This window comes from Festucalex cinctus, chromosome 1 (genome assembly GCF_051991245.1).
Source record: "Festucalex cinctus isolate MCC-2025b chromosome 1, RoL_Fcin_1.0, whole genome shotgun sequence".
Classification (NCBI taxonomy): domain Eukaryota; kingdom Metazoa; phylum Chordata; class Actinopteri; order Syngnathiformes; family Syngnathidae; genus Festucalex; species Festucalex cinctus.
In genome coordinates this window covers 15,844,414-15,871,783 of record NC_135411.1, presented here as the reverse complement: position 1 = coordinate 15,871,783, position 27,370 = coordinate 15,844,414, and the positions used below count along the sequence as shown (strand labels likewise).

General features: G+C 39.6%; 3 protein-coding genes across 4 annotated transcripts in view; all 3 read right to left on the bottom strand.

Moving 5' to 3' along the window:
- Positions 1–591: 591 nt before the first annotated feature.
- On the bottom strand, positions 592–11,844 carry ube2v2 (ubiquitin-conjugating enzyme E2 variant 2). The gene is made up of 4 exons (XM_077516898.1): positions 11,687–11,844; positions 2,960–3,111; positions 1,472–1,597; positions 592–1,390 (listed from the first exon to the last, which is right to left on the bottom strand). The coding sequence occupies exons 1-4, from the start codon at positions 11,700–11,702 to the stop codon at positions 1,244–1,246; spliced, it is 441 nt and encodes a 146-aa protein (XP_077373024.1). The 5' UTR covers positions 11,703–11,844; the 3' UTR covers positions 592–1,243.
- Positions 11,845–12,968: 1,124 nt separating this feature from the next.
- On the bottom strand, positions 12,969–27,354 carry mcm4 (minichromosome maintenance complex component 4). Of its 2 annotated transcripts, none has more exons than XM_077519306.1 (17): positions 27,229–27,354; positions 25,337–25,411; positions 25,097–25,258; positions 24,894–25,033; positions 24,711–24,812; positions 24,539–24,634; positions 24,371–24,466; positions 22,118–22,256; positions 21,806–22,026; positions 21,612–21,732; positions 18,053–18,312; positions 15,323–15,688; positions 15,116–15,243; positions 14,821–15,028; positions 14,291–14,519; positions 13,235–13,368; positions 12,969–13,156 (listed from the first exon to the last, which is right to left on the bottom strand). In XM_077519306.1, the coding sequence occupies exons 2-17, from the start codon at positions 25,395–25,397 to the stop codon at positions 13,061–13,063; spliced, it is 2,559 nt and encodes an 852-aa protein (XP_077375432.1). In that variant the 5' UTR covers positions 25,398–25,411; positions 27,229–27,354; the 3' UTR covers positions 12,969–13,060. The 2 variants fall into 2 exon arrangements, with proteins under 2 accessions (XP_077375432.1, XP_077375441.1); XM_077519315.1 differs by lacking the exon at positions 27,229–27,354 and adding an exon at positions 26,992–27,147.
- spidr (scaffold protein involved in DNA repair) overlaps positions 27,337–27,370 on the bottom strand; it is a 52,221-nt gene continuing 52,187 nt past the window's right edge. Inside the window, exon 21 of the mRNA XM_077519284.1 lies at positions 27,337–27,355. The gene's annotated coding sequence lies outside the window, so the exon portion shown is untranslated. The remainder of the gene's footprint in view (positions 27,356–27,370) is intronic.

Sequence of the window (27,370 nt, the reverse complement as noted above, 5' to 3'; positions counted from 1 at the left end):
ACTTGACATGGACCCTCTCCAATTTCATTCACAACTATTCACAATTTAGATTACATATAGTTTCTCAAACGCTGTTAAGCCAGCAATATTTAGGCAGTTATTGGGCACTTCCTGTTAGCGCTCTTATTTTTGAAACCTACTTGCAGACTGACGCCAACTTTTAAGATCACAAGCAGGTTTTCCCAGCATGCTTTGCTGCCATGACAAGTAACACTTGGGACTTTGTTATGCCTCCTAATAGGTTATTTTGTATGGACAGGGTGCATATAGTTACAGTGGTGTCTTGTATCAAATAATGTTATTGTGACTTGGTGGTAACCGCAATAAAAAAAATTTTTTTTTTTAAAGTTAGTGCAGTCAGTGGCCTACCTTTGAGTGTAATAAGCTCTGGCTGCAATATTAGGAGCCCTGAGTAGGACATTTGGAAAACGGGCCCACCCGGAAATTGCCAAAATGTCTTAATTTCTCCACCATGCCCGATTTAGAGTCTTCAATGAACGTTACTGTGAAAGGAAGAGGTAGTAACCCCACACAAACATGGTGGACCCCAGACCAACAACAAAACAGAACAAGTTAAAAAGCATTTGGGACTTTGTTTGTTTTTTGCAGTGGTTTTTAATTTCAGCAAAATCACAAGCTCAGTCACCTGCCATTTTCACTAGAAGTTAAATGCAAGTTTTGTTTGTTTGTTTTTTTCCGGAACAGAACAGGCTTCAACGTCTGTTACATGTCAGAGAGAAAGACCTCGAGAACAGAAGCATTGGTATTGTGTCAAATACATAGTATATATTTATATATTTATTTAAAACAAAAAAAAACAAAAAAATCTTCCTCACCTCGTGACACTACTTGGAGACTATAGTCACAGTTCTGTATGGCGCCATCTGCATGTTGAATGTGAAAAACAACGGAAAATAAAAAGGGTCTTCTGGTGGGGCCCTGGTGTACACACAACTTCATCAGTGATCAGTTGGGAAAGCAGAAATCAGCACTCTTGCTGGTACAGCTTGAACAAAATAGTCACTTCATTAACTGCTCGCTCTTCTTGGCATCTTTTAAACTCAACTGCAGGGACTTTTTTTTTTCTTTTTTTAAAGAGCCAGGCCATAATATGAGAGTCCAATCCTGCTCTTGCATGGACAATACTGTTGATGTGCAATGTTTCTTTTGTTTTCTTGTCGTTGTCTGAATGATATTTCTACGTAGGCTTTTTAAGACAGAGGGTCAAAACAATCCACGGTGATTAAGTGCTGTAGTTTTGTCCTTCTGGTGGCTGCGGAAGCTTCATATTTTCTTTGGACATCATAAGACGCCTTAACTCGTGAAGGATAGTTTTAATGTTATAAGAATTCTGCCATTTGGCTAATACTGGTATGCTACGCGAGTCCACCTGCGAGACAAACACAAACAGTTGACAGGTGACGCAGGTGAACAAACGCAGCATCGGAAATAACGAAGGGAGTGGGCTTACCGTCCCGTTGGAATTATTTATCCCGTTCATGGTGATTTTTGTAACAAATCTAACAGTCGGGGCTGTTTCTGGGTACCTGGGTCCGCATTCCACTTTCAGGCTGTATATCCTGTTCTCGTAATTGGTCTGAAAAGACAGGAGAGTAAAAGTGAATTTACGGTGCAACCCTTTTTTATCGCGGGGGGATACGTTCCAGACCCGAAGGTGAAAATTTGCGATATGGAGACCGCATAAAGAACTTTTATTAAGTTTTAAACCCTCATCCAAACACACACTTTAAAAACATTGCAAACGTATTTGAACACACCAAAACCAGCATCAAATGTAGTGTTGTCACTATCGAGTATTTTTTGAATTGATTAATCAATCGATTAATCTGATTCATTTTAATTTTGCATTGAAGTGTATAACAAAAGCATTTCCCCTCCTGGTTATTGTTTATTAAGCAGTGATTACTTCATATTTATACAGCGATTAAAAAAAAGGTAGATTGATGGTAGTGTGTTACTGGTTCGGTCATTGTATTGCAACGTAAAAAAGATGTTTGCAAATGTCTTATTTTGATTAAACACAGAAGATAATCAGTCTTCTTTCATCAAAGACTACAGAAATCAATAAACAATTACTGTTGATATGCTGAGATCAGAGTATTTGGACAATTTGTAAATAAAAAAAATGGCTCCAAACGGTTACTCGATTATTAAAATAGTTGCAGATTTATTTGATAATCAACAATTAATCGATTCATTATGGCAGCTCTAATCAAATGTATCGAAAATATTGGAAGTATTGAACAGCCTGTGTGGTTAACATGTACCTAGTGGAATTTTCAGAGCCAGTTAGTTTTTAGTTTTTGTTTTTTATACAAGATATTTGTTAAGTGCAAAATTCAAAAGTACTGCAATGTGTAATACACAACAACAGATGTCATTTAAAAATGCAGTTTAAAGACTGTGGCTCTCCTTTCCAACATGCAAGGGTCAGGAGTCAGTATAAAGTAAGACACTATAAAAACGATACCTTAAAAAATATACATAAAAATCTGTGATATAGAAAGGGTGTTATTTACAAAGGGTTTTTTAGGGGTTCAAAGGGTTATTTATAAAGGGTATTATTTACAATATAAATAATATTGAGGCACTTACTTGGTAATGCAATCACACATGGATTGCTTCACAAGAAAATTAGGTTTCCTTACATCTGACAATTAGCATAGATTTTAAACATAAAAGGCCAAAACATCCCTAATGAAAATTAAATTGCACTAATAAACTAGCCACTAGAGGGTGCTAGAACTGCACAAATGGAAATCAACCTGACTTTTTTTTAACAGATGTGTTCCTTTTAAATATTGTGAACATGACGACGAGGATATTGTGGCAGTTTTAATATCACGATATTGCCCTTATCGTGACATCCCTCATAGAAAGGGTGCCAAACAATATATGGCGATACTGGGGTGGCCCGCATCAAGGCACAAGTTCTTACTCTGGCTGGCCCGATGATCATGGCGGTCCATTGCGTGAGGGTCATGTCATCGTCGTTCTCCAAGCCCCAGCTCACTGTACCATCGCCTTCACCTTTCTGGCCCTCTTCCAGTTCCTCCAACAAGCGGAAATTGCGCGGGACCTTAATAACTCCTGCAACAAACAATACTTTTGATAAGAAATTAAAGTTTTAACCAAAAATTACCATGAGATTTCTCGACCTTTTTCTTCAGTTTTTAATAAGAGGAGCGGAACAAATACCGTCACCCAGTCACCATTAATCTGCACCAACATTGCAGCTATGCTTATCTTTTGGACTTCAACGTAATCGTGTTTCTGTGTAGTCCTGGTATCTCTGGGAAATGGCAGATCTTAGTGACAGACAATACTAAAGTGAAGCCTTTTCTCCCGCTCCATTTGGGGACCACAGGACTCAAGGGTGCACAAAATATACATATGCATTAAAAAAAAAAAAAAAAAAAAAAAAAAAAAAAAAAAAAAAAAACAACCATTATCCACCATCTGACATATTTTGGGAATGACGCTGTTGTGAACTCCCGACACTGACAAAGCCTCTGTCACTGCAAACTGTAGCATCAAACAGTTGCACAAATCCAAATCCATCTACTATGTCCTGCGCTGTGCAATCACCCACACATTAATTAATCAAAGGAAACTTGATATGTATCTCCATCCTTGAGTATGGAACAGTAGTAGAGAACAGTCACACGAAATTAAAAATAAACATCTTTTTTGTAAAAAACAAAAACAAAAACAAAAACATTATTTTTACACCACTATTGGATAGTAAATTAATGGAGGCCGGGTGAGGGAGATTAAATAGCCCTTCAATCAAATTAAAAGCCTGGTTTAAATTCTGATGGGCAGCGTGTACAGAAGGCAGCAAAGCTCTGAGTCAACGCTCTTCACATTCAAGTGAGACAAAACAAAGCGCACCTGATTCTTGTTGACCATTATGAATGGCTAAAAAAGCTACATGACAAAACACTTTCTTCAAGCATACTCAACGCTACTAAAGTCCTACATCAAACTGTGATTGGTATTAAAGCTTAATTACCATTTTGTCTATTCTCTAACGTCTACCTAAGTCATTCAACAGCATCATAAAGATCCTGACATTGATATTATGCGTCCCAAAATGGCCGTTAGCGCAGCCATTTTGGCATGATAGAAAACACATCTGCCACTTTGAGCAAACAGCAAACGCCACACTTATTAGACAATGATTGACAGCTGCTGCGGACCAGCTGTCACGAGAAGAGACAAAAATAAATCAATCAATCAATAAAAAATAAAAATCAGCATGCTCCAGGTTACCAAAAAAGAAGAATCAATACATAGCCAATGTTGCACTTTGTACATGGTGGATGAATCAGCAGATGCTAACTGTTAGCACACGCAAATTGTGGGGGGAATGATCTGTTCCATTCATGTGTGCTGCTACAGTTCAAGAGATATTAATTACACAGTTGAATTTAATAACTGAGCAACACCATAAAAAAAAAAAGAAGACTTTTCACGGCATAAATGTCGGCGGCCGTGGCCAATCTAGAAGCTAGGTTGCTAACGTACCTAAATAACACTTGCACCAAACTGCTAACTCTGATGGCATTTTGAGCACACAAAAACGGGAACTAAATTCGGATTGTACCAACTTGTAAAGCCTTTGTATTAGGGGTGTGAATTGCCGAGTACCTGACGATTCGATTCGTATCACGATTCACAGGTCACGATTCGATTCGATACTGATTAATCCCGATACGAATTTATAAGTCGATTGTTGCGATTTTTTTTCATTCAAATTTAGAAAATACTAATCAGTAAGCTTGTAGAGTGTAAGATTTATATGAAAATGTATTATGTATTTATTTGAAATTTCAGTCTTATAGAGGTTGTAATCTGTTTCATGTTTGAACAGCATTAAAATAGAATATTAAGGCTTAATGTTCCGTTCATATAACATTCTTCCATGCTCAAGGTGCGAATCCTAACCCGAAGTCAGACGTTTTGTTGAATATTTTTCCATTAAAAATGGAAGTTTAAAAATCGATTCACACACACACACAAAAAAAAAAAGGCAATGATGATAAGACGTTGAATCGGTAAGACTACCGAATGAACAATTCTGAGCTCTTAAAAAAAAATAAAAAATAAAAAAAATAAAAAAAAATAAAAAAAAAATAAATAAAAAATTATTGAATCGATTCGAGAATCGCGCGATGTAGTATCGCGATATATCGCCGAATCGATTTTTTTTTAACGCCCCTACTTTGTATGATCAGATTTGAAAGAACTCACTAATTCTACAAGCAGTGTCGCCAAGTTGGAAAAAAAAAAAAAAAACACTCCTGACACTTCTTCGGCAATCTAAATATGTCCACCTCGCGCATGTGTATCATGTCCTTTTCATCAGAGTAACTGTCAATGCTCTTGGGCGGAAAGATGACGGATAAACGCTAGTATTTAGCCCTCCTCGGCAGCCCTTATTGGTCCAATTAGTAGTGGCTAACAGACCTCAATAACACTGCAAGACTTGCATGAAACTGCCAACTCCGATGGCATTTTGAGTAGGGATGGGTAACAAAGACGGTAATTTTTGTTGTATGGACCGATTTGGGTCGGTACTTCCGAGCACCGATTCACGTAAAATCAAACGGTGCCTTGTTTGGGTTCTGAAGTACGTCATTCACGTGAGAGAAAGTCACGTGACGACAGGATCTCTATTTATACAGCAAACTAGTAAGGCCTGAATGACTATAATTATTAGGGGTGTGAATTGCCTAGTACCTGACGATTCGATTCGTATCACGATTCACAGGTCACGATTCGATTCGATACCGATTAATCCCGATACGAATGGTCACGATTCGATACCGATTAATCCCGATACGAATTTATAAGTCGATTGTTGCGATTTTTTTCCATTCAAATTTAGAAAATACTATCAGTAAATTTGTACATGTACACTGTAAGATTTGTATGAATATATTTATCTAAAACTTGAGGCTTATAACCGTGAGCCACTGTACACAAACAGTTTGCAATCTGTTTCACATTTGAACAGCATTAAAATAAAAATATTAAGGCTTAATGTGCCGTTCATATAACATTCTTCCATGCTCAAGGTGTGAATCCTAAAAAAAAAAAAAAAAAAAAAAAAAAAATTCGATACTGACGATTATTGAATCGATTCGAGAATCGCGCGATGTAGTATCGCGATATATCGCCGAATCGATTATTTTTAACACCCCTAATAATTATGCCCCAAAGTTAATCTTTTACTGGGTTAAGAATAAAATGCTGAGAGGATGTAGCTCATGTCATGCTGCTTCAAAAAACAATGAATTGACTGTCGTATCAACTCTAACCACAAATCGATCAATTGATTAGTGTGCACACCCCTTTTGGTACTATAAACAGTCAGAGCATCTTAATGCATATTGACAAAGAGCTTCAGCATGGACATGCTCATGAATCAGCCATTTGCAAAGACTTGCTCCACGGGGAGCACACGGAGGCTTGACTACTGATTTTCTCTGAACAAATGATTGAGGGTAATGGCCGCTCTTTTTTTCTGGCCGACGTGGTAACAGCAGCCCAGTTAATAACAGGGCTGCAAAACACTCAATCAAAATGTCACAAGAAGGAGCGTTCAACACATGGGAAATGCTCTGAGGAACTTTGGCACTGAACACAGCAGACTGACAGTCGTTCGCCGGGTTGTAAACGATGATATGAAAAGTGGCCAGCACTTAAAAACAATCTAGTCGTCTTTACCACCATTTTACAAAAGGGGTGAAAACATTTGAATCATCCCTGCACTCCATTTTACTTCTTCCACTTTCAAAGTCACAATCTTCTTTGATGGTTACTTTTTTTTTTTTTTTTTTTTTTTAATCAATAAAGGACGAATTTGAGGCAAAAATGGAGTGTACTACTTGACTGTTGGCACTGTTGGTCCCCTCTCCATCATTATGCCGTCTTCTTGTAGAAGATAACATGATGCCATGATGCCTCCTGCCCTGCGTCAACCTGGAATTGGGGCTCACCTTATGCAACCCTGCTATATCGCTCATGTAACTAACTACAAATATATTTTTACATTACATGAATATAAATACTGTCCAGAATTGAAAACACAAATTAAAAGCAGTAAAAGTTGGCATGTTAAATAAAAAAAATGCAACCCCTTCAAAGGCTTGGAAGATCCTTCCTGACCATTCAGTTAAATATAAATCTCCTCTATATGCTTTGGAAGAAGAGTTATGCAGCTGATGTATTAAAAATGCTTTATTTCTAGTTCCGGCCCAACAACCAGCTAAAGAATTCCATACCTTAGGTATTACTGCCATCTAGGGGTATTCACAACAGACGGCACTTCCATTACTAAGATTATGTTCTGTACATTTTATGCTTGCACATTTTTTTGCATCTGAAAAGTATGTTTTGACAGTTTTAAATGTATTAAAGGGTATGTGGGAGTGGTTAAACTGTTTTAAAAATGGTTTTATGTGGCCTCCCTGTATTTCAGAGAGCAAAAATTAGCGAGGAGGACTGCTGACTTAAATCTACAGCAATCTCAGCAGGCGTCCGGAGAGTAACATTGGCTCAATCCACCCCTAAATTTTGCCCAGCATATTATTATTAACCCCAAAAATTGGTGATTGTGCTGCTGAAAATAGGTTGTTGGGTTCTATTTGCAAAAAAATGTATTTGTATGTTACAAGTCAGTTACAGATACCCTTTTCCAAGCTGGCTTCAATTTGAAACTTGTGTGTCAGCTTAATTTTACTGTATGACAGTGAGGTATATTACTTATTTTTCCATATTATAGCCTGAGGCATAAATTTCCTTGGCAATAAGAACGCCTGTATTTCTGAGCCAATCTTTTTTTATTACAGTATTAGCAGACGCACCAGTACAGTTTCCAAACTACAGTGAACCAATATGGTTTGAGCACTGCCGCCAATAGCAAAAATCTGCAGGTAATTGCCACCTACACACGCCATACTAAAAGGATTTACAATTATTGCCACTGGATACTAAAAAGGACTACTTTTGTCTAAATAGAGCTCTTCAACTCACTTGAAACGGTTTCATTGTCTCCAAGATGCCACCGGATGGCGCCAAAGCACTACTGCTATCACTTTGGTCTGACCACAAAAACAATGAATGAGTTTATCAGCGATTAACGGGGGATAGGTTACCATGAAAATTGTAAATATCCCTGATCATTTTCAAGATGTTCCTTTATAAATCATTGGTTGTTTGGATCAGCAATTTCAGTTAAATATATCATATAACAGACAAACACAGTGATATTTGAGAAGTTAAATTACGTTTATAGGATTTACAGAAAGTGTGCAATAATTACTTAAACTAAAGTAGGCAGCGGCATAAATTTGGGCACCCCAACAGAGACATGACATCAATATTTAGTAGATCCTCCTTTTGCAGAAATAACAGCCCCTAAACGCTTCCTATAGCTTCCAATGAGGGTCTGGATTCTGGTTGAAGGTATTTTTGACCATTCTTCTTTACAAAACATCTCCAGTTCAGTCAGGTTTGATGGTTTCCGAGCATGGACAGCCCGCTTTAAATCACACCAAAGATTTTCAATAATATTCAGGTCTGGGGACTGAGATGGCCATTCCAGAACGTTGTACTTGTTCCTCTGCATGAATGCCTTAGCAGAATTTGAGCAGTGTATAGGGTCGTCTTGTTGAAGTATCCAGCCCCGGCGCAACTTCAACTTTGTCACTGATTCTTGAACATTGTTCGTAAGTATCTGCTGATACTTGACTGGAGTCCATGCGACCTTCAACTTGAACAAGATTGCCAGTAGCTGCACTGGCCACACAGCCCACAGCATGATGGAACCACCACCAAATTTTACTGTGGGTAGCAAGTGTTTTTCTTGGAATGCTGTGTTCTTCTTCCGCCCTGCATACCACCCCTTGTTATTAGTGATAGACCGATATGGTTTTTTCAAGGCCGATACCGATACAGATTATTTGTAGTCAAGTCGGCCGATAACCGATATTTCAAGCCGATATTCATTTGCAGTAAAATGGGGAGGGGGGGGGGGGGGATTCTTTCAAACTATATATAATTTCTCACTGAGTAACAAATTCATGTGAATGTAGCTCATTTGGGGTTTTTGTTAGGGTTCGTAAAAACGTTTCAAAAAGATTTTTGCGGTGAAAAATTGTGTGAATATGTTCCAAATGTGTTTACGACAAATAAAAACTGACTGCGAACATCTTACAAATCCTGATGAAAACCCCAAATTCGCTACGTTCGCAAGTATCCCCTGCTCAGTGAGCTTTATCGGCCTTCAGATTCAAAACATGGCCGATGCCGATATTTGTCAAAATGCCAAATATCGGCCGGGGCCGATTATCGGTCTATCCCTACTTGTTATGTCCAAATAACTCCATTTTAGTTCCATCAGTCCACAGAACCTTATTCCAAAATGAAGCTGGCTTGTCCAAATGCGCTTTAGCATACCTCAAGCGACTCCGTTTGTGGCATGAGCGCAGAAAAGGCTTCTGCCGCATTACTCTCCCATACAGCATCTACTTGTGCAAAGTGTGCTGAATAGTTGAACGATGCACAGTGACACCATCTGCAGCAATATCATGTTGTAGGTCTTTGGAGTTGGTCTGTGGGTTAAGTTTGACTGTTCCATCCTTCACCTCTGTTTATCTGAGATTTTTCTTGGCCTGCCAGTCCGGGCCTTAACTAGAACTGTGCCTGTGGTCTTCCATTTCCACACTAGGTTTCTCACAGTGGAAACTGACAGCTGAAAGCTCTGAGCTAGCTTTTTGTATCCTTCCCCTAAACCATGATGTTGAACAATCTGTTTTCAGGTCATTTGACAGTTGTTTTGAGGCTCCCACATTGCCACTCGTCAGAGAAGATGCAAAGAGGAAAACAACTTGCAACTGGCCACCTTAATGCTGCATTCGAGGATGGTCGGAAGTCGGACTTTTCCCGAGTTCAAACCAGGAAGTGTGTGTGGGAACGCCCCCTTGAACTCGGAAATTCCACTCGAGAAGTCGGAAGAAAAAAAAAAAAAAAAAAAAAAGGACTCCGACTTCACCAGCGGACTACAATGTGACGTCACTCTGAATGGCAAAACACAATTTACTCGTCCTCAAATGTAGCATATATATCCTTTATCATGATTGGCTTCACCTGTGTATGTAGGTCAAGGGTCATTGAGCTTACCAAACACACGGTGTTCCAATAATTAGTGCTAAAGGTATTCAAATCAATAAAACAACAAGGGTGCCCAAATTTATGCACCTGCCTACTTTTGTTGAAGTAATTATTGCACACTTTCTGTAAATTCTATAAACTTAATGACACTTCTCAAATATCACTGTGTATGTCTGCTATCTGATATATTAAACTGAAAATGCTGATCCGAACAACCAATGATTTATAAAGGAAAATCTTGAACATTATCAGGGGTGCCCAAATTTTTTCATACGACTGTATATGACATAAGTTTTGACGTCAGAGGTGTCAAATCCAGTTCCAGAAAGCAAAAACCCTGTCGGTTTGGCTTTAGCCACAGGTGCTTCAACTCACCGTGTAGCTAGTTTACCTGCCGGTTGGGTAGAAGCACCTGTGGACTGAAGCCAAACTGTGGCAGGGTTTTTTTTTGTTTTTTTTAACATTCTGTACTGTACTTGGATTTGACACCTCTGTTTGACTTCTCTGTTAAATAGACCGCAGCACTTTCGAGCTCTGATATATTTTGGGCGTACCCCATTGCTATTTTAACCCCATGTTATTTACGCACGAGAAACACAACACCTGGCTATGCTAAACACGAAGCGGTGTCACGACGAAGCTTTAAATGTGGTTCGTTTCAAACAGTTGGAATGAAAGCGTTTTTAACATCAAGCGATATTTTTAAAAAGCGCTTTTACAATGATTACAGGGCAGCCAACTCGTTTTCGCAAAAGGACAGGCTACAGCTGTTTGCTGAACAAAGCATGACAATGATAGACGGTAACAGCTTTAGACACACACTGCTTCAAAACAACGAAGCATATGGAAAGTCCCCATGAGGTGTATACCAATGATAATTTAAAAAGAAAAAAAATGATAGGAATGCTAACGCGGGTAGACGCCACTAGCGTCACCTGACATGGAGATAATCTACCGCAGATAGCGGTGCATGCTATCAGGCTAGCCATATGAGTCCATTGTCAACACATTATTGCAGCTAATCATGAGCCACACGCTCGCTTTATTACTGCGGCTAGGCTAGCCCCAGTTAGCAACACCCAATCCACAGTCAATGGACGGACGCCGCTGGGTCACTCACAACGTTACCGTCGCCCGGCTAATCTTAGCGGGCATTCCTTACGTTTATGTGGTTTGTTTAAAAAGAGTAAAAAATGAATTTAAAACGCGTCACTGCCTTCACAATGTGTCCGTTTTCTCAGTGAGACGCATTCATGAGTTATTCCGCTCTACCCACAACGCCTCAGCTACTAGTTAGCAACACACTAGCTGCATGCATTACATAGCGCTTTTCCCCCATTGTGTCTTTTTTTTTAATTCAACCATAGTCTCGTGAGCGTCGCGGCGGAACCAAAGCGTGACTAGGGGTGGCTGCGAGCTCCGGTTCGGCGGTAATATTTATATTTATAAGCTGGCTAAATGCTAGTTTGTTTGGCACACAGACCTGAGGAGGCCGCCATCTTCTTCAGCCGAGTCCAGAAGCGCAGAGAAGTGTGACGTCACCGCACGGCGGGGAAGCAAGCGGCACGGGCGACACGCCCTCTTCCTCATTCGCTGCCTTGATGGGGTACCGTCGGTTCCGTTACGGTCCGCGAGCTTATTTATACAGTATAAGTTGTTTACTAACCCTTATTGAGGCAAAGCACATATTTTTGACATTAGCAAAATCTCACGGCACACCGACAAACAAAAACAGAGTAGAAGCGCCAGTAAAACAAGGCCAAAATTAAGGCAGGGCAAAAGACTAGTCATGGATAGTCTCTCACGGCACACAGCTGGTTGGGAGGAAACACTATGTATACGTATATAAGTCTACGTATATAAGTCCGTGCTCCAGGTGCAACACTAACCAAGTTAAATCGGTTTTAAACACTTAAATTGGATCTAGTGTTTTTATTTTTTATCTATTTTCTATATAAAAGTAAACTGCATGTGTCATTTAGGTGTTATAGCACACAGAAAAAAACAAAAATGCGATGTAATTATTTTTTGTAGGATACATGATTTTTTTTTTTCAGGTCCAAAACACTACCAAAAACAATACATTTTTTTAGACCAGTGAAACCAAAATTTTATTAAGTCACATTGCAACTGGTCCTGTTTTGAATCGATTAATCGACTAACCATTCCTTTTAAATTTACATAAAAACAAAAGCCTTTTCTCCCTGATTACTGTCTATTAACCAGTAATTGTTTATTTCATATTCATATAGTGATAAAAAAAAAAAAAAAAAAAAAGTAAAAACAGTTGTTTGCAAATGTCTTATTTTGATCAGTCTTTCACAAAGGACTACAGAAATTAGTTAACTTATGCTGAAATGAGAGAATTTGGACAAATCACTCCAAATAATGACTCAATTATTGAAATAGTCGGTTAAGTTGATAAATCGATTACTTGTTGATTAATCGATTAATTTTGACAGCTGCAATTGCAACACTTTTAAAAATATTTAGATTTTTGTGGAGGGTTGGTTGGTGTCAGTATTTTTTAATGGCCAAAACATTAAAAAAATTGTCTCCTTTAGCCAATTCATATTTCCACAAAAGACCCCATTGAGCCACTTTTAATTGCTTGTGCTTTATTACAAACAAAATGAGAGAAGAAATAGGTGGTACAGTAAATAATCTCCAAATATTAGCTCTAACAACTTCTTTTAAACCCATGTGTCAAAAACAAAACAAAAACAAAAACACACACAAAAATAATCGAATTCCACCAAGAAAAATTGCTTCAATAATGCAGACATTTTTTATTTTTTTTTAACAGTACAAAGAAAATACATTTGAAATTAAACTGTACATGGAGTCAGGGGGTGTCTCAGGCAAGGAGCCGCACCGTCTTTCCGGTGACCGTCAGGTAATCCTCGTCGGCGAGGGCTCGCAGTGCCTCGTCGAATAACTCCTTGGTCACCGCCTGGGAGGAAGTCAAATAAGATGGGTCATTTCCTGGAGATTATGTAAAAAAAGAAAAAAAGAAAGAAACAATATTTACAGTTTCCGACTGCCCTCGAAGGTCATCGAGCAGCTGCTGGTACTTGATGGCGTGCATCTTCCCCTTGGCCTGGATCAGCTTCTTGAGGGCCTCGGCCACCTCCTCTTTGCGTTTACGGGCTGTGGCGCTCATACCTGACAGCAGGAAATCAATATTAGGGACACAATGAACAACATGCAGCGCACCCATTCCACTTGCTAGGAAGCTCAGCCGGAGCTGGTAACCGACTTTTTGATTCACAAAAAGACCTCATTCTGTGAGGTTTGGACATAATTCTTTTTGTTCCCATTCAACAAAAAGTTCCTATGAACAAAAAGACTGGTATCGTCTGATTTATTTTATTTTGATAGCTTTCTCCCTACTGCTTTTGTTCTTATTACTGTATATCTTTTTGTACAGTTTTATTTTGGTTAGTTTCTACTTCCTGTTTTTGCTCACATTCTGTTGATGGCAACCAGTTACGGCCAGTCACAGCCAGTATTGACCAACTTACCCTCTGTTTGTGCCGTTTTAGTAAGGAGGAGTGAAGATTAGCAGCAATAGCATTGTTAGCTTGCGCTAGCTACCGACTGGTTAGCTTCTATTTGCTTTTCGCTTGAGGAAAATTTGTTATTCTTTTGACAGACCTTTCACATTTGTAGTTAATGTAAAAAAAAAAAAAAACAGTTTTATTTAGATTAGTTTATAATTTCAGTTTTTGCTCACATTCTGTTGATAGCAACCAGTTACGGCCAGTATCAACCAGTCACAGCCAGTATTGACCAACTTACCATCTGTCTGTACCGTTTTAGTAAGAAGCAGTGAAGTTTAGCAGCAATAGCATTGTTAGCTTGCGCTAGCTACCGGCTGGTTAGCTTCCATTTGCTTTTCGCTTGAGGAAAATTTGTTATTCTTTTGACGGACCTTTCACAGCTGTAGTTAATGGTTAAAAAAAAAAAAAAATAAATAAAAAAATAGGAGACACCAGCATTGTTCACTACCCCTCAATCACGATTAATTAAAGCTAATAACATAATGGCTAACTTCTGCGCGTGTTTTTTTGACATCGTCACCTACCAGTCGTGAGGATGGAGATGTCCACGAATCCCGTCCTGGGGTCGGTGGCCGACTGCTTGAGGGCCTCCCTGTGCAGCCTCTTGGCCTCCTCCACGTCGATGGTCTCCACCTTGTCGGAGAAGCGCACCTTGGCGTGGGCCTCGGCCAAGCGGATCAGAGACTCCAGCTGTCGGGGGTAGGCCGACACCATTCCCCTGCCACTGCCAATCTTCCTCATGTCCACGTAGGCCTGAGGAAGAGCATACCAACATTTATTCTACATTTTATGTATTCTAGTGGTGCAACGGATCATGATCGATCTGTGGTCTGTTCGGATCGCGCACAATCTGTGGATTGGTTGGTGGGAACCCCAAAACAGAACAAAAAAAACAACAACACACATTTTACTAAATAAATGAAGACAACTTTTTTTTTTTTTTTGCCCTGACCCAAAAAAACGATTGATCTGTGACTTTTGTGACCCCGTTGCCCCACTAATACTAATACAATCTACATGTAATTTTCATATTTTGACTACGTGACTCTCGTACCTCAATGAGCGCCTGGCTGGCCTCCTCGTTGAGTCGCGGGGCGACGTAGGTGCGCGCGTACGCGATGTAGTCTTTCAGCACGGCCATGTCCAGGTACTCCTCCTCCATCTGCTCCTCGCTCTGGTAGTACAGCGCCACCAAGTGGTGGGCCAGCCGACGGTCGTACGCCTCGTCCTGGGGGTCCAGCATCAGGAAAATCAGGTCGAACCTGGAAAAATGCCACATTTGATGAGTCCATCCGTTCGCTCTATTTGGACAAAATGGCGTCCGACGTGGCGATTAAATCGATACCGACCTGGATAGCAGCGTGTGAGGCAGCTTAATATTTTCAATGGTGGTCTTCTTGGGGTTCCACTGCGACTCCACAGGATTGGCGGCGGCCAACACGGCGGTGCGGGCGTTCAGCTGGCAAATGATTCCCGCCTGCGCGCAAAACAAGCCGAAAGGCGTGATCTCGGAGAGCAGGTTTTCAACCCCGCCCCCACGCGACTCGTCGGCGTACCTTGGCGATGGAAAGCGTCTGCTGCTCCATGACCTCGTGGAGCACCGAGCGCGTGCTGTCGCTCATCTTGTCGAACTCGTCGATGCAGCAGATGCCGTTGTCGCTCAGCACCAGCGCGCCCGTCTGCAGCACCAGCTGGCGCGTCTCGGGGTCCTTGGTCACGTAAGCGGTGAGGCCCACGGCGCTGGAGCCCTTGCCGGACGTGTACTGCCCGCGGGGCACCAAGTTGTACACGTACTGCAGCAGCTGAGACTTGCTGGTGCCCGGGTCGCCGCAAAGCAGGATGTTGATCTCGGCGCGGAAGTTGCCGCGGCCCGTCTGGCTGAAGTCCTTGCGAGTGCCGCCGAACAGCTGCAGGAGAATGCCCTGGAACCAGCGGGACAATGTGGTCAAGGACAGAAACTTTACAACAATCTAATCGTTACAGGGGAAGTCAAGCCAAACATTTTCTTTACAATATATATGTAGGGATGTAACTATAACAGAAATATCATGACATTGCAATATTAAAAGCAGTGCATCTTTAAAAAAAAATAATAAAAAAATCAGGTTGATTTCCATTTGTGGAGTTCTAGCACCCTCTGGTGGCTAGTTTTTTAGTACCGTTTAATTTTCACAAGGCATGTTTTGGCCCTTTTATGTTTGAAATCCACACTATTGGTCAGATGAAGTGGCACGCGAGTCAATATGTGGAGGAACTCTATGTATGCATGTATTAGAAAGTAAGTGCCTCAATATTAAGTCGTCTTAGAGATTTTAGGTTGTTTACATGCATTAATGTAATGTACAAAAGCACAATATTGCGTGTTTTTTAGGATGAGCTTGTTTTTTTTATTTTTTTTTTATTGTATTTATTTATTTATTTATTTAAACACAATATTATGACCATTTTTTACTATCTCCAACCTCCCCACAATATTGTGATAATTATCATATTGGGACCTTCATATTGTGATTTTTTTTTGGGGGGGGGGGTCGTTGTACCTAGTTCTATGTAAGCCCCACTAGTCGGGCTGAGAAAAAAAAAAGTTAATAAATTGAACAAGCTGACTTTAAAAATAGTTGAACTTAAATTTTCTGCCTCAATGCTACGCGGGAACCATGTTTGGTCTGGCCATGTTTTTATATATTGTCTTTTTTTTTTTCTTTTTTTTTACAGATGCGTGTATTGGAATGACAACTGTGATTGTATCTTTATTTCTTCTGTTAGTGCACCATCTAGTGGCTGAATTGACGGATGTTAGTTGTCTGCTTAAAAAAAAACTCACTGTTGGTTTTGATTAAAGACAATACATCAGATTGACCTTCCCCAAAACAGGAACGTCCTAAAAAGCACTTGGGCTGTAATTATTATTCCAAATATAACCTGCCAGTTGTTTTTAGGTGTTCATCACTGAACCAGTAAGGCAGTTTGCACTAAACGTGCCCCAGAAGAAGACAGGAAGAAGGAGTTATTGAGCTCATGTAGCTAACTGCTAGCTAACTGCTCTTGTTGACTCATGGAATAATGTTGAAACATCATCTGGAAGTGACTTTTAAGACACTATCACATGTGTAATATATAATGTGACATCACTCTACAATGGCGACCCCTTTGGAAACACAATTTACTTGAGTATTAAAACTAGATTGCTTTCTTCATTCATAAATATTAAAAATAACATCACACAACATACGTGACGAAATAAGATAAATACATAAATGAAGCAAAACTGCGAGAAGAGAAGTTTGCTGGAGGTCAAAATGTTTTCAGGAACAAAAATAAATAAATAAAAATCAAATTATCACTATCCGCCATTTTGTTTACTTCCGCCTGGAATGCTTTCAGGTCAGAACTGGCAAAAGCCAACTGACTTCCGACCATCCTCGAACGCAGCATTAGTGTTAGCTTACCTGAAGTGTTAATTGCTAGCTAATCGCGATTGCTAGCTGTTCAGCATAGGCTAATTTTGTTGATGTTTAATAATGCATATCGTAGCTGTCCTATACATAACACGTTCATTTTTTTTTTCTTTTAAACGTTTTTGGGATGTCATTCATGCATTCAGTTTCATCACATAAAAACGGAAAAATCTAAGAAATTGCAAAAATGGACATAAGTTTTTCACAGGACAGCGACGCTATGCATAGAAGATAAACTATGAGTACTTTTATCCATTCAATTCTACTTGCGTCCAACTATAGTGGATTAACAAAAATACTTGGAATAATCGATTTTTAAAAAGATTTGATAGTGACAACATTACCCCCCACTAGTCTAAAACCGTTATGATTAATATTGTGTTTATAGACCATGAATTAAGCAGCAAAATCCACCCATTTTTATCTATCTCAGGGGCGGCCATTTTGTCACTTACTAAAATGACATCACAGTTGCTAAGGGCTCAGCTAACGACCAATCACATTTTTATTCATATGACTTGCGCAAGCTGAGCCCTGAGCAACTCTGTCAATTTAAGCTGAGAAAATGTTAAAAAAAGAAAAAGAAATAAAAAGCTTGACAGTTCATTTGAAAACAACTTTGAAAACAACTGCGACTTTCACTGCAATATTTTCACACCATGATTAGGATATTTATATCCACGTGCACAGAAATTTTGGTGACAGTCGGTCACTTTTTTTTTTTTTTTTTTTTGTACTTTAGGTGTCGTAATGTGTTTTATCAGGAAAGTAGGAGGGCCAACTTGATAAACACAGTTATACTACAAAATGACACAAGCGCACACATACCTTTTTGATGTCCTCATGCTCGTAAATGCTGGGCGCCAGGGCGGAGGCGAGGCGCTCGTAGACGTCGGGCTTGGCCGCCAGCTCCTTGAGGGTCTGCACGCGGTCCTCGGTGAACAGCTTCTGCTCGGCCTCGTCGTCAAGGCCGTGCAGGCGCTTCTCGTCCGTCTTGCGGAAGTGGATGGCGTCGATGTGCGTCTTGTACACCGCCTTCACGTTGCTCTGCAGCGGGTTGGCGCGCATGGGCACCGCCCGGTAGATTCCTGCCAACGCACGGCGGCGTTAGCTACAGTACAAAGTTTCATGACCACGTGTGTAGCGCCGGCACATTAGCCATTTTGTCTTCAAGATCGATTTAATGTGTGAATATTTATGAGCTTAAGATCATTTTGTTTGTAAGTTTACTTCCTGTTACCACATCTGTAGTGGTGAGCGTCACATTTTCATGCTAGCTATTAGCCTCAATTCTTTCAGCTAAATGTTAGCATTTAGTTAGCATGTAGTTTGATGTTAGCATCTGCTTAGTAAAAGGAATTGGTCAAATCTCATTTGTATGTCATTTTGTTTGTAAGTTTCACTTCCTGTTATCACATCTGTTGTGGTGAGCGTCACGTTTTCATTATTAGCCTCAATTCTTTCAGCTGAATGTTAGCATTTAGTTAGCAGTTAGTTTGATGTTAGCATCTGCTTAGTAAAAGGAATTGGCCAAATCTCATTTGTATGTCATTTTGGTTGTAAGTTTCACTTCCTGTTATCACATCTGTTGTGGTGAGCGTCACGTTTTCATTATTAGCCTCAATTCTTTCAGCTGAATGTTAGCATTTAGTTAGCAGTTAGTTTGATGTTAGCATCTGCTTAGTAAAAGGAATTGGCCAAATCTCATTTGTATGTCATTTTGGTTGTAAGTTTCACTTCCTGTTATCACATCTGTGGTGGTGAGCGTCACGTTTTCATGCTAGCTATTTGTCTCAATTCTTTCAGCGAAATGTTATCGATGTTAGCATCTGCTTCGTAAAAGGAATTTCGCCAAATCTCATTTGTATATCATTTTGTTTTTAAGTTCCACATCCTGTTATCACATCTGTGGTGGTGAGTGTCACGTTTTCATGCGAGCTACTAGCCTCAATTCTTTCAGCTAAATGTTATCGATGTTAGCATCTACTGAGTAAAAGGAATTGACCAGATCTCGTTTGTATGCAAGTTCCACTTCCTGTTATCGCATCTGTTCTGGTGGTGTCACATCGCTAAAAATGAACAATAACACATAATAGCAATTAGTTGGCTTGCGCTGATTCCTCCCTTCATGGATTTAAATGAGGGTAACCGCCACATGACTCCGCTGGCTGCAGTCAGTATTTAGATTAGAGGTGCAATATTAATTAACTACTAATTGATTATCAAATTAATTGTTAAATTATGTAGGGATGAGTGAGTATCGATACGATACCTATTTTATTTATTTCAAGGTACTCGCATATTGGTGGCCGATACTCTTGCGGCAGTTTTACGATCAGGAACGAGAAATGATAAAAATAGAGGATTGCCATTCATTTCAACAAATTTTAAGAAAAATGCTACTTTGGGATATATAGGTGTTTTTTTTATCTGTTATTATTTTTTTAATATAAAATTTTATGTATCAACTACTTTTATAATCAACATTAGTATCAGTGAAAAAAAGTGGCATCAAACAGCCATATGAACTCATTTCTCCCCAAAACGTATAAATACGTTCTATTTTAAATATTTTAAGTGTTCCAAAAGCGTATGTATATGTTTTTTTTTGTTTTTTTTTTATGCTAGAGCATACAGAAGTCTTTGATGAAGCCTCTCAACTGCAAATAGATTTCTGAATGAGGAAACTTAGCTCTCTTCTAATCACCATATGAATAAGAAGTATGTAATAAACACCAATCACTGGTCAGTAATTAGGAAAAAAATGCTTTTGTAATACACTTTGATGCAAAATTAACATAAATCCAATTAGTCGATTAATCGATTGAATAATCAATAGATTAATCAATTCTAAAAATATTTTGATAGTGACAGTACTAATTAAAGCTTACTCATCTGATTAATCAAATAATCAACAAAAGAATTGACAGATTAATTGATTATTAAAATAATGTTCAGTTATAGCCCTAATTTAGACCATACCAGAATCTGAATTCTGATTGGCACCCATACAAGCACTGGATTTTTAATCACGTTTGGTCGAGACTTGATTCCAATCTTAATTCCAACACATTCCCCACACCACATTTATTCTGCTTTGAACTAAAAACTAGGGCTGTCAAAGTTAAAGCGTTAATAGATTAATTCATCACAGATAATTGTCGCATTAATCACAAATTAACGCAGATTAATTGCACTATTTTTTTCTGACCACACTTGAGCCTTGAACGTAACCGCGGATGGTTACATTGAAGGCTGCGCAGGTCAGTGATTAGGTCAATGCACGGCATTTCCTACACCTGTTGTTCTAAAATGAGCGGGGTGACTCCAGTTGGTGTGATCGGTGGAAAATTTCGCTTTAAAAAAAAAAAAAAAAACACTCCGACGGGACTTTAGATAAAACAAAAGTAATTTGCATTTAATTAATTAATAATTTCTGAATTGCAGCAAATTTATATGATGTTATGTTTTGAGCAATACATGCAATGCATGCAATTGCGTACATTGCATTTAATCTATGTTTGCAAATGACATTCAGATAATAAAATGCGTTAATGTCAAAATATTACGGTATTTTGTATTTATTTCATATTACGCGAATATGCAAGTAATTTAGCTGATTAATTGTGATTAATCAAAATGAACAAATGTGATTAATCAGAATAAAAATTGTAATCGTTTGACAGCACGACTAAAAACCCACCTATTCAAAAACGCCTACACACTGCACCTTTATTTTTTTAGTCATTAGGGGTGTGAATTGCCTAGTACCTGACGATTCGATTCGTATCACGATTCACAGGTCACGATTCGATTCGATACCGATTAATCCCGATACGAATTTATAAGTCGATTGTTGCGATTTTTTTCATTCAAATTTAGAAAATACTAATAAGTAAGCTTGTAGAGTGTAAGATTTATATGAAAATGTATTATTTATTTATCTGAAATTTCAGTCTTATAGAGGTTGTAATCTGTTTCATGTTTGAACATTAAAATAAAATATTAAGGCTTAATGTTCCGTTCATATAACATTCTTCCATGCTCAAGGTGTGAATCCTAAAAAAATAAATAAATAAAAAAAAATAAATAAATAAATAAAATAAATAAAACATACAAAATCGATTCTGCCGATTATTGTATCGATTCGAGAATCGCGCGATGTAGTATCGCGATATATCGCCGAATCGATTTTTTTTAACACCCCCATTAGTCATAATTTTATTTAATCTGTAGAATTGTTTTGTACAGTGTACACTGTTGTACAGTGTCCTTGAGGGTCTTGAAAGGCGCTCCCAAATGTAATGGATTATTATTATTATTATTATTAGAGATACTTCAATTGTGTCCCTTGAATGAGGCCTCATCCTGCGGAGTTGCGTCTCACCGGTGACGTTGACTCTGTCTCCAGGCTGCACTTTGTCCACCAGGTCGTTGTGCGCATACACGATGGTGGTGTGCGGCGTCTGGCCCGCCGGCATGTCTTCGGGCGACTCCTGAATCTTGATCTGTTTCCGTGAGAAAGCCGCAGATGTCGTGACCCCGCCCACGCGGCCTCAACAAATCTGCTCGGTAACCCACCATCTGCTTGTCGGAGAAGACGGAGCGGTTGTGAACCAGTGCCAGGCTGTGGGTGGTGTTGCAGTAGCGGCACACGGCCGGCTCGGCGACGCGCCCGCGGTCCACCTCCACGCGCGTGCTGAAGGCGCACACCTGGCACTGGAAGAAGCCCTCCTGCATCTCGGGGATGAGCTGCGAGGTGCGGATCACCATGCCGCTGATGGTGATCAGCTGGTCGATGTCTGCGGCGTCAACCACACCCCACCCCGGCGCCAAAATGAGTGTTATGCGAGCGGGATGTCACGGCTGGGGCGTAACGCGGGTCCCACTCACCTTCTGGGTTCAGGCTCCTCATGTTGCGGGTCTTCACGGTGCTGTAAGGACGCACCTGGATCTGGTATTCCAGGTTGGAGTCTGGGAAACGCTCGAAAAAGAGCTCGTTGACCGCCATGTCGAAGGTGGGAATGACTTCCTGTCATACAACACACAGACAATTATTAGACTTTTTGGACTGAAAGCCACACTTTTTTTTCCCCCATATTTGGCCGATTCTTCGACCACTCAGGTGCAAGTTGTATTTAAATTGAAGGTTGTCGTTATCGAATAGTTTTAGAATCAATAAATCAACTAAACAGATTCATTTTAAATTTGCATTAAAGTGTATTAGGAAAACGTTTTTTCCCCTGATTTCTATTTATTAACCAGTGATTGGTGTTTATTTCTTATTCCTATAGTCATTTAAAAAAAAGGGCAGATATTGATGTTATACTAGGTTACCAGTTCAGTCATTGTTTTCCAAAGTAAAAACAGATGTTTGCAAATGTTTTATTTTGATTAAACACAGAAGATAATCTTCTTTCATGAAGGACGACGTCAATCCTTAAACAATTACTGTCGATATACTGATAAGACGATTTTGGACAATTTTGAATTAAAAAATTCCAAACAATTACTATATTATTAAAATAGTTAATTTGATAATCTGATACTTGTTGATTAATCGATTAATTTTGCTAGCTCTGTATAAATTAACTCTTACTGCCAGATGGTATCAAAGAAAAACTTTGATATGACAGAGGTGTTGATCATTCACGGAAAAAAGATACAATGCTTCCATCTGCTGGCCATAGTTTAGAGTGTTTTAGATTCCACAACCCATTGACCAGACAGCGCTGCACTTAGACGTTGCACTGAGGAAAAAAATGTTTAAAAAATTGTTGACGTTATTTTACGTTTATGGCAATATACGTCGTGATTTTAATGATCGTTATTCAACGTTTTTGGCGGTCAAAGAGTTCAAATGAGAGCTCAGACTGGAGTGAACAAATTACACTTAGATTCAAAACTTCCACTTCAAACTATGGAAAAGTTTTCTTTTTAGTTTAAAGACCACGTTAAAAGGGGAAGTCAAGCCCCCCCACCGCCCCCCCCTCTCAAAAAAAAATATTGACAATAATATGTTCTATGCAGTCCCACTAATTTAAATATGGTATTCTGGTTAATATTGCATTAGTGGAATATGACTTGAGCAGCAAAATCCAGCAGTTTTGTCACATATCATAAGGCGGCCATTTTGCCACTTGCTGTTGAGTAAAACGACATCACAATTGCTCAGGTCTCGGGTAACATCCAATCACAGCTCAGCTTCAGAAAACAGGTGAGCTGTGATTGGTTCATTACCCGAGCCCTGAAAAACTGTGATGTCATCTGGCAAAATTGATAAATTGGATAAACATGGGCATTTACAGAATTTAATTGAAAAATTTCTGCCTTTTTTTTTTATAAATACAGACAATTCCCAATTTTCTAGTCGAGTTAACTACCAAATGATCCACAAAATTGTACTTTTTTTTTTTTTGGCTTACATTTCCAAAATCCCTCAGCTCAACCCCACATGAAAACGTAGCACTGAAACGTAGCACAAAACGTTTAACCACTGATCTGAATATATGACTGGATAACCAATCGGCCAAGACTTTAGAAGTCGCAAGGCCGCCATATTGCTCCTCCCTAGAATTGTTTCTCGGCATACGATCCTGTACATTTACAACAGCAAAACATTGAGACAGTACTTAGTTATTTATGTTTTAAATTTATTAAACACGAACAAAAGGACTTCAGACATTTTACAACTTGCCTTAAATACATGTATAAATTATATGCTTCTTGATGTTTAGTCCAGGAGAAAACTTGTATATTTTTTTTTTATTAAAGAATTATAACTGTAATTCAACAAAAGATGCCTTTGCCAAATCTAATATTAGAGTTGAGGAACTGAGCGATAAAAGAAAAAGGTGGTCATCTAAGCAGCACATACCGTCCACTTTTTTTTTTTTTTTTTTAAAACACATGTTAAAAAATAGTTACCACCCCAGCACCACCCCGGGCTGATACTAACTGCCTACGAGCTGTATATGTCTCATCTGTACTTATACCGCATAGTTTATACAGTAGTCTGCCCGCGAGGTGGGAGGAGCAAGATGGCCGCCCTGTGACTTCAACAGCTTGCACGGGCATGTATGGGCTATCAGCTATCCAGTCATACATTCAGGTCAGTGAGTGTAACAGACAACGGAGGACCCAAACCTGCGGGTAGCTGATGAGCTGCCTGTACAGTTCTGCGTCGAAGGCTTGCACGTGGCCGCAGTTGACGTTGAGCACGGGATCGCCAACAACGCTGATCTGAGGTCAGAGCAGACCAAAAGATTTACGAGCGACATTCTCTAACTAGAAGAGAGCAGCAGTAGTCGTTACCTCCTCCAGTTTCTGCATGTAGATGGGCTCGTTGAGGTCCAGGCCGGCGTTCTCGTCCTCGTTGCAGTTGGGGTCCACGAACCTCTGCAGGAACCTCTGCCGACCAAACAGGTGATGAGGACGTTTTTGGTGTGTGAGCAGTTTGCGTTCAGTCTGTTTTGTCACCACATACCTGAAACTTCTCCTTACAGGTGGCCACGTTGACATCAGTCCCCCAGATGACCAACCTCTGACCCGCGTTGGACTCGCTGGCTACCGCGCCCTCGCCGCTCGGCTGGGAACAACAAATCCATCCAAATAAAACACAGTCGTATAGAGAACGTGAATTTGGACGAACCATTTGGGTCGCGCTCACCGGCTCCGATTGGAGATCAACTTGAGGGGCTTTCCTGGCGGATCCCAGATCGGGACGCTGGCGGGCGGGAGTGCCCCGGATGCTGCTGCGGGGCGTCCCGTACATGAGAGGGGAGCTCATGTCCACGTCGTTTGGGAGGACTGCACGAAAAGGACGTCCGGTAAGCGTTTTGATAAAAGAGGCGCACGTGTCGCGCGAGTCACCTGAAGCTCGGGGACTGGAGAAGAGCGAAACGTCCTGCGGCGCCGGCGGGCTGAGCAGGTCGGTGGCGGGCGAGGTGGGCATGGGCATCAGTTCGCCTGCCGACGAGTCGTGGGCTCTGCGCCGCTGAGACGCCGGCGAGGAGGCCAGGCCATCGCTGCTGGCTACAACACAAGACAATTACTCCTCCTACAAAAAATATATATATCACATTGAAATATTTACAAATAAGTACCACATACGTGTGGACGGGTTGGTGCTCCTCCCTCTTTTACGACCAGGGGTTGATGCCGGAGAAGACATTGTGGAGAGTGGAACTGGACATGAAAAAAAAAAAAAAAAAAAAAAAAAAGACATCATGAAGTCATTTTACAAGTAAAAACAAAGTTACAAGTTATCAAATTTAAAAAGCAGTTTGGAAGAAACCCAACCTAGTATAGTGGACACCCGATAATTGAGTGCAGATAGGGACCTGTCATGACTCAGTCATGCAAGGGTTACGTTTGGGTCATGACCATGAGGTCAAGTGTCTGTTTTGAACTGATGTAACCATCATCTGGTTTCAACTGGAAAAACGCTATGTGATGTCAAGAATCTTTAATCCCTTTACTTGGTCAACAGCCAATCAGATAATTCCATGTCAGTCCTGTTACCCACATGTCTAGCCACAGCCAATCCGATCAATTGACTGTCTATTTAAGCCAAACTGAGAACTGTGTGTTTGTCGGATTATTACCACTGTTCCTCTGTGCCTCTCCGCACCCCAAGGGGCTGGGCGTCTCGTGATGCTTGATGCATTCTCATTGTTTCTCGTCTAGTTAAGTTTGTTCTACGCCTCTCGATGTTATGCGAATAAAGAGTTAAAATCTTATTTGTGTTTGTGTTTTTGGGATCCAACCTCAAAATGTAACAGGACCGGGCTGAAACAGCGAGCAGCATAAATATGCTAACAGCTGACAGCCATTGCGGTGCATCGTGGGGGAAAAAATAAAAGAATACTCAAAACATTCTCATAAACGTTGATAAACCTACAATATGCATTTTTTATGAAAAACAACTCAACTCAACTTTATTTATATAGCGCTTTCAAACAGGGATCGCCCCCATCAAAAAAAAAAAAAAAAAAAGTGTAGTATTGAGTATAGATCTTAAATTAAAAGCAAGCAACTGAAATAATACAAAGTTATTCAATACAAATAAAATAACCTAGTAGACTAATGATGATACAAAATGATTAAAAATAAATAAATAACCTAAGCAATCATAAAATTAAACATTTACAAAGTCAACTACAGCCTTCACACAAAAATATAAATAAATGCTGAATATACACATCAATTAAATAAACAAAAGTTAAAAAAAAAAATATATATAGATTTCTAACTAAAAATACTAAAATGTTCATATAATATAAAAAAAATACCCTAACAAATAAAAAAATGCAAAATAGCAAAACAAATGACCTAATTAAAAAAAAATAGCCAAATGGATAAAAATCAAAACGCACTATTATCTTAACAAGGATTAAAAAATAAATAAAAAATAATTTTGTGGCGAGGGAAAAAAAGCAACGATGTGCTTCGATATTATGATACACAAAGAAATATGAAATATTTCATTAAATAAAAATTTTTTTAGGCTACACTATGAGCTGAAGTAATGAATAATGTAAATAGATACACAAAGTATAACTTGAAAAAAAAAAACAAGCAATAAGTAGTCATTATAAAGTGTCATTTAAACTAGGATTAAAAAGTTAAGATACCCACCCCACCCTCATAAAATAGCCCAATGACACTGCTGATTGACGTGATGCTCCCATAACCCATCTTCCATGACCCAAACAAATTATTCATTACGAATCACTATGATAGTATTGGATATACAAACTCAGTACCTGTCAGATACTAATAATGTGTTTCGATGGAATCTTTCAGTATTTCCACCATTACGCATGTGGCTGCACAGCAAACAATAACCTGCACTGACAACCAGTTTCGGTATTACGGAACTAACAATGGTACAGCGTTAATGGCAAGCATGGAAAACACGTTCATCGATGTTGACGGGGATGCATTTGACATCAACACAAAGTTTGACCACACAAAAACAAAGTAAAACATTTGTTTCTTACCTCTTTCTGCCTACGCGTCTGTCGAATCGCTGCAATGGCGCGAAACTGCTTGTGACGTAGCTTTCGCGGGGAACTTTGGGCCAATGGTGAGCCAGGATCAGTTTCTCGTTTCCGGCTGAATCTTCCACTATTGAAGGTGGGA